This window comes from Hevea brasiliensis, chromosome 5 (genome assembly GCF_030052815.1).
Source record: "Hevea brasiliensis isolate MT/VB/25A 57/8 chromosome 5, ASM3005281v1, whole genome shotgun sequence".
NCBI classification, from domain to species: domain Eukaryota; kingdom Viridiplantae; phylum Streptophyta; class Magnoliopsida; order Malpighiales; family Euphorbiaceae; genus Hevea; species Hevea brasiliensis.
Genome location: NC_079497.1, coordinates 6489141 through 6496282, shown reverse-complemented (window position 1 = coordinate 6496282; position 7142 = coordinate 6489141). Strand labels below are relative to the sequence as shown.

Genomic DNA, 7142 nt, shown 5'->3' with positions numbered 1-7142 from the left:
TATATGGTATGAAATAGCGATGATTAAAATTTTAAAATTTAATATATTTTATATTAAAATTTTTAATTTAAAAATAATTTTTTTTATAATTCTTAAAATTCAAAAACGACTATTTAAATTTATATCAGAAAATCAGTTGATGATGATAGGGACTGGCTTTAGTAATTTTATTTTAATTTTTTTATTAACAGCCACGAATTTACGGTTTGGTTTAACGGTCAATTCATTTCGCTCAAATTTCCCACGAGATGATCTCATCTCAACCACCTTTGTCAGTCATATGTTTCCAGTTTCACTACCTTTACTCGCTTTTCACCAAAGTAGCTCACCCACAAATTCTCATTGGCCAACATTATATGACTGCTTAAAACCTTACTCGTCCATCGCTAATTCCTTTGGGCTGTAAGATAATGATTTTCATTTACACGTGAGAAAAGCTTAAAATAGAAAGGAATTCTTTCCCTTGAGCTTATTATTTGATTTTGATGGTTTTGTTTAGCATCCAAAACTGACTATTAAAATTATTTTATGCATTTAATAATAAAACACACATATAAGTTTATATTTTTAATAATTTATTTTATATTCTATAATAAATTAAATAATCTGTGCTTAATAACATTTTTTTCTGTTAGTAATTTGTTTTGTTGTGATAAGATAAGATCATAAATTAAAATTTTCAATATCATAATAATTTCAATTTTGACAGCAAAAATAATCCTTGTCAGTTCTTCATGCATGGAGATTCTAAATCATTCTAAAAAAAGATAATGGGTTTCTTCAATTTTCATTTCATGTAAATCCATAGTTAGACAAAAATTTGTTAATAATTTATAGGTGAATGAAATGGTTATGACGAGATTGTCAGCCCAAGAGGAAAAGAAGTTCTAAATAAAAGATTTTGACGGTTAATTCTCGATGGAATCTTTGCTGTTCTGTACTTCTGTTCGGTTCGTTTTGTTTTGATAAAGCCAGAAAACCCAAAAGCACTTTCTGTGTTTTCCTTTCTTTTTTTCAAGGGTAAGGGTTATACTTTCGGTAAGTGTCGTCTTTCTCCTATCAACAAGCCGACTTTTTGACACTGTCGGTGTGGAATTCCACTTTTGTGTATGTTTTTGGTTATTTTAATATTGCAAGAAATGTTTGAAAACAACGTGCACTGCTGTATTGTTCTTCCAAACATTATAATTCAATAAATAAAGCTGCCCTCTACTGGGTATTTTGGTTTGGTTTTTTGTTTGAATCTGTGTTTGTGTCCTGTTTCTGTAACGACTGCTACAGTGGGATTTGTTTCTTTTCTTCAATACGATGATGGGTCAATTTGATTTCACTCTCTGGTTCTCAATTCTCAGTGGGTTCTTGGCTTCCTCACAAGCACAGGTCAGTTTACTATTGCTTTAAACTTTTCTTTTACTCCCTTTTCTTTTGGTTGCAATCACACTTCTAATTTTGATTATTTGAATTTATATATTTATATATTTTTCTTCTTATTTTGCCAGTAGTATGGATTCTTTATGGTTTGAATTCTTGTCTTTTGCTGTGAATGTTTTATTGGTTTGTAAGTTCTGATTCTGGCTATATGCTATATATTGATCTTCTATAGAATTCATTTGTTTTGTTATTACAACCCGGTTTAGGCTCTAGAGTTTGATTCTTTGCTTAAGTTCTTAATAGCAACTTGACCCTCTAATAACTAGGTCTTCAGTTGAGAAAATCTTCGAATCTGAGGGTTTTGTTTTTGTTGATATGTTTGCCTGTTTTCTAAGTTTATCATGTAAGTCAGGGATTTTGGGGTTTTCTAGTTTTCTATGTATTGTCTGCTATTTTTCTTTCTGTTGTCGAGTTCAAGCCATGCATAATTGTTCATTACAGATGTTGAACTTTGTGAAAATTTTGATTTTCAGCTCACTGGTGTGTGATTTATTTAGTTTCTTTTTATGGTGTACTTTAGATGAGATTAAGTTTTTGACTTCTTATGGAACTTGGTTTGCTAGCTTCTGATCTGGAAACACATTAAGTTCTTAAATTGTTTAGGATATTCTTGAAGCATTAAGCTTTCATTTTCTGTCAGTAATTTCTCATTAGCTTCTGATTTGGGAGCATATGCTATACTTTTCATGGTTATTTATGTTTCAAGAAAAATCTATCCATGTTTAAATTTCAGAATTTGGTATATTATTTTTTTAATTTAAGGCATATATTGGGAATTTTATGGCTATTGGTTTCAATTTCTGGCTTTGGTCATATATAATATATTAGGGTGTGTTATTTATTGACTTCAGATGAAAGATGGACATTATGGTTTTGGTTGGGATAGTATTCTTCTGTGAAATGGATGCACCTTTTTATTGGTGAGAATTTTTTGTTTTCCTGTGTTCTTATTGAAGTCCTTTGTCGAAATGTCTGCTTGTTTGCATTTGGCTTCATATTCCTTTCTTTGTTAACTTTTAAGCTCCCTCTCTCTCTCTGATACATGCACTCACTCATCAGTTGATTTTAACTTTTATTTTTTCATTCATTGATGTGGTACAGAATTGAATCTTGCTTCGCATTATCGAACGTTTTGGATTGGAGCTTGTTCTGTCTGTCAACTGATATTGGGATCACTTAACGTTGATGGAGTATGGCTACATCTGTTAAATCAAAGAAAAAATGCCATACTATCAAGACTGCTTTGGCATTTGCTATTCTTGAATGGTTACTAATTTGTATGCTCTTCATTGATGCTATATTATCATACTTAATCACAAAATTTGCCAGTTATTATGAACTGCAAACACCATGCCTGCTATGCTCAAGACTTGATCATATTTTAGGCAATAAAAAATTGAAATATTATTGGGATTTGATCTGTGGCAAACATAAGTTAGAGATCTCATCCTTAGTTCTGTGTCATGCTCATAATAATCTTGTTGACGTCCATGGAATGTGTGAAACTTGCTTGTTTTCATTTGCCACAATCAACAAGTCAAATGCTGAAACATACAGATTATTGGTGGGTAAATTGGGGGAGGGTTCTAGCTTTGGTCTAAATGAGGACCCATTACTTGATGATCATACATCAATTCCCCGACTCTGTTCTTGTTGCAATGAGCCATGGATTCCAAGAGGGTACAGCCGAAAGTTGATGCAGACCAAAATAGTTCGTTCTGTAACTGCTGATTCTGATGGCCCTTTATCTGGCACTGTTGGATACAATCAGGACAACCTGAAGAAGATTGAACAATCTATGTCAGTCAGAGCTACGCATCAAAGAATAAATAGTGGGTTTGACCATTTATCTCATATAGGGTACACAGAGCTCAATGTTAATTCTGATAATGAATCTGAAGTCCTGTTGTCTGATGATGATAATTATGCAAATGCTCAAAATTGTGAAAATAATCCCAATGAAGATATTGCAGTTGGATGTGCGCAGAGTGAGCCTCACATTATTGCTCTACCTGATGAGTTGGCCTCAGAAAAATTGATAGATGCAGTTACTGATCCTCATATTCCAATTTCAGTTTCACATATGCAGTCAGATTTTTTTCAGTCCCATGGAGTTACTTCTATATCACCTGGAGTTGCTTCGGGGCATGGTTTGGAAGAATCTGATTGGCAACAATCTGATGTCAAGTGTGATCACTCTGTACTCCCTCAGCTGATTTCCCTTGATGCAGTTCCTCCATCATCAATTGCCAAAGAAGCTCCAGTTGAAGTATCAGAAGAGAGTAAGCATAGCTTCCTAGATGATGTCCCTCCATCATTGAATGCCAGACGTAGAGAAACTTTTGAGAGTACGCTTACTTCAGTTGAGGATGTTCCTTCATCATCAGTTGGCAGAGAAACTCCTCTGGAAGCATCAGAAAAGAGCAAACTTATTTCTGCAGATGATGTTCGTCAATCGTCAGAAGGCAAAGAAATACCTGCACAAATATCAGCAAATTGCAAGCTTGTTTCCCTTGTTGATGTCCTTCCATTATCAAGTGCAGTGGAAACTCCTGTTCAAGGATTGAAAGAGAATTGTAAGTTTGGAACTTCTTCTCCTTCTTCTTCTTTTTCTTCTTCTTCTTCTTCTCTCTCTCTCTCTCCCTCTCTATCTCTCCACATGTGTTGGTGCACAACTGCACTCACATATGTGGATTCTATGCATTGGCAACTTTGCTAAAAATTTGAAGTTGTACTTGTGTGTGTGTATTGTGTTAATGAATTTATAGTTTTGAAGTATATTACTGTAAGTAAGATATAACAAAAATGGTATATGGAGACATGATTCAGATTCCATGTACGAGAACTCGTGAAAAGTGCCAAATATGAGTACCACAATGGGATACAAGCATGGTTGCTTTCATTCGTTTGTTCCTTATTGTCATACTGGATTATGTTTCCTGATTTTCAAGGTGTACACAATATTTAATAAGGATATAGAAGCATGTACAAATTTGACGAATTTGCTCACAATTACTGTTAAGAATAAAAAATAAACATGAGGGAGATCCTGGAAAATTATTTTTGGATATAGAATTTGCTCACATTTTTGGATATAGATTCTTTCATTATTGTGTCTGTGCTTAGAGTTAGAGCACCAGAATGCGAAATTGAATAATTTCATTAGCAAAGGTGTCAAAGCAAATTTGTAGTCCTGATTAACAAATTGGATTTTTATAACATATTGTTTTATTGCATAGGCATTACTAGAGCTGAGGAAATTTGGCAAAAAGCTATGACAGATTGTGAGGAGATCTGTGAGACAAGAACAGCTGTGACAGATTGTGAGGAGATCTGCAAGGCAAGAACTAGATCAGCTATAATGACCGAAACAGCTGCAGAAACAAACTCTGTTTCAGGTGACAGTGGTCTGCAAGGGTCCAATTTATTGGATCTTGGTGATGCTTATAAGCTAGCTGTTGGTAGTAGGGGGAGGCAGTTATCTGGTGCACTTGCAGAACAATGGATTGGGAAGGATTCTTCAAGATTCAGTGACGATTTGAAGCTCCTATTTTCACAGTTATCTGCTGCTCGAGAGTTGTCAATAAATGATAGTAGTCCTAGAGTTGCTATGAGTCCAAAATTGTCTGTAAACAGTGATGAATTGAAGAATCCTGTTGCTTCCAGTGCCTTAGGAATGCAAATACTTCAAAAGAGAATCTCACTTGAGAGAAATGAATCTGGGCTATCTCTGGATGGAAGTATTGTCAGTGAAATTGAAGGTGAAAGTGTGGTTGATAGGTTGAAACGGCAGGTTGAGCATGATAAGAAATTGCTGCAGGCTTTATACAAGGAATTGGAAGAAGAAAGGAATGCATCTGCTATTGCAGCAAATCAAGCAATGGCCATGATTACTAGACTGCAGGAAGAGAAGGCAACACTCCAAATGGAAGCCCTGCAGTACCTAAGAATGATGGAAGAGCAAGCTGAGTATGATATGGAATCCCTGCAAAAAACAAATGACCTTCTCACAGAGAAGGAGAAAGAGCTTCAAGATCTAGAAGCGGAGCTTGAATTTTATAGGAACAAGTTCCCAAGTGAATCATTATTGGAGGATCCCAAGGAACAAAATTCTGATATGAAGATGAAAGATGGCAAAGAGGAGCATTCAGAAGATAGTTATGTTGAAGTAGGTTCAACTACACCTGGAAACTCTGTTACCGACAAACCAGATATCTGCAACAATGTTGAAGGAAGAAATATGTGTACTGGGGAAAAAAATACAGGTGCTGTGAAGAATTCATTGTTGAATTTTGAAGATGAAAGATCATATATTTTACAGTGTATGGAGAACTTAGAAAAGAAGCTTTGTCTATATTCTAATAATCAACTAGAATTGGCTAATGGAAAACAGTCTGGAAACATTGAAGAAAGGGTAAAAGACTTCAAGGAACTAAACAGCCAATTGGGATATCAAGTAAACAGTGGAGCAGAAGAGAATAACTTGTCAACACGGAATGATAGAGGAAATGGATCTGTTCATGGGCGTGCTCTGTCGCTTGAGAAATCCAAGTTAATTGGTAATGAATATAATGAAATTTTCTATGGTGGGCATACCTCTCCTCTACCTCGTCAGGGGATCGATCTGGATTCTCTTGCAGCTGAGGTTTCTGACCTGAATGAAAGGTTAAAAGTTCTTGAGGCAGACAAGAATTTTCTTGAGCACAGCATCAACTCAATCAGAAATGGAGAAGAGGGACTTCGATTCATTCAAGAAATAGCCTCGCACCTAAAAGAACTCAGAAGGATTGGGATAAGAAGAGAGCAAAACATTGCTCAAGGCTTCATTTAAAACCATCATAAACGTAAGTGTTTCAATCTTCTATTTCTGCCACCATACCATGTAATTTGTCATTGAAAATATATGCACTCAACTTTGTACCTTACATGAGCTCTGTGTCTTCATTTTTGAGCATTTGAGAATGCCTGCACTCTTCTTCTTCCATCATTCAATAATTTTTTTTTTCAATAGTTGGAGCTTTGCATCTGACATTATCTGTTTCTAACCTGTTCTTTGGAGTATGCAATTTATTCATGATTTACTTAATTTAATTTGCTTCAAAAGTCGAGAAGCTTACTACCATTATCCACTTGCTTTTGTGTTATAATTTCTCAGATGTTGATGCTGCAGAAGGTGGAAAAGCTATATATAGTGCAGTCAAAACCAGGTAATGAAGATTGGCAATCAGATGTACAGTTCCACAAGTTTGTTCTTTATCTTTTTCTTTAATCTAAGTTTTTTTTTTAACTTGTGTGATTAGGGAATGTATTGTACAAGAGCTGATTTTTTGTATGCAAAGGCGAGTGTTCTGACAATAAAGAGTGAAAAACTAATTGTTCAACATATTATTTTTCATCTGTCAAATTTTAATGAAAGAATTAAGTTTCATATTAATTACTGGAAATATGCAGAGACAACAGAACATGTATTTATGGTTATGCAATTTGCATCTTTTGCAGAATGCGATGAGTAGCGTGCACTTGCAATTGCATCAACCAAATATATAATAACCACTAAATATATATATTTTTTTATTTGATATTGTGCAGAAGTTTTTTAAAATTTTTTTGGTAAAAAAAACCTAAAAATATTATAAAAAGTAAAAAGAAAATGCACTCAATGTGTTTATAAATTACTTTTTACTAAATTTGTTAACTTATAGATTTTTTAT

The 7142-nt window shown here is 34.3% G+C and overlaps 1 protein-coding gene across 3 annotated transcripts; it reads left to right on the top strand.

Annotated features, from left to right (window-relative positions):
* Positions 1-711: 711 nt before the first annotated feature.
* Positions 712-6865, top strand: LOC110663079 (myosin-binding protein 1). 3 transcript variants are annotated; one of them, XR_002496426.2, is made up of 5 exons: positions 712-1380; positions 2533-4007; positions 4671-6275; positions 6587-6638; positions 6732-6865. XR_002496426.2 is itself a non-coding variant. In XM_021822290.2 (5 exons), the coding sequence occupies exons 3-4, from the start codon at positions 2624-2626 to the stop codon at positions 6260-6262; spliced, it is 2976 nt and encodes a 991-aa protein (XP_021677982.2). In that variant the 5' UTR covers positions 713-1038; positions 1282-1380; positions 2533-2623; the 3' UTR covers positions 6263-6275; positions 6587-6865. The 3 variants fall into 3 exon arrangements, 2 of the variants coding, with proteins under 2 accessions (XP_021677982.2, XP_021677981.2); XM_021822290.2 differs by having other exon boundaries at positions 713-1038; positions 1282-1380; positions 6587-6865; XM_021822289.2 differs by having other exon boundaries at positions 713-1380; positions 6587-6865.
* Positions 6866-7142: the final 277 nt, after the last annotated feature.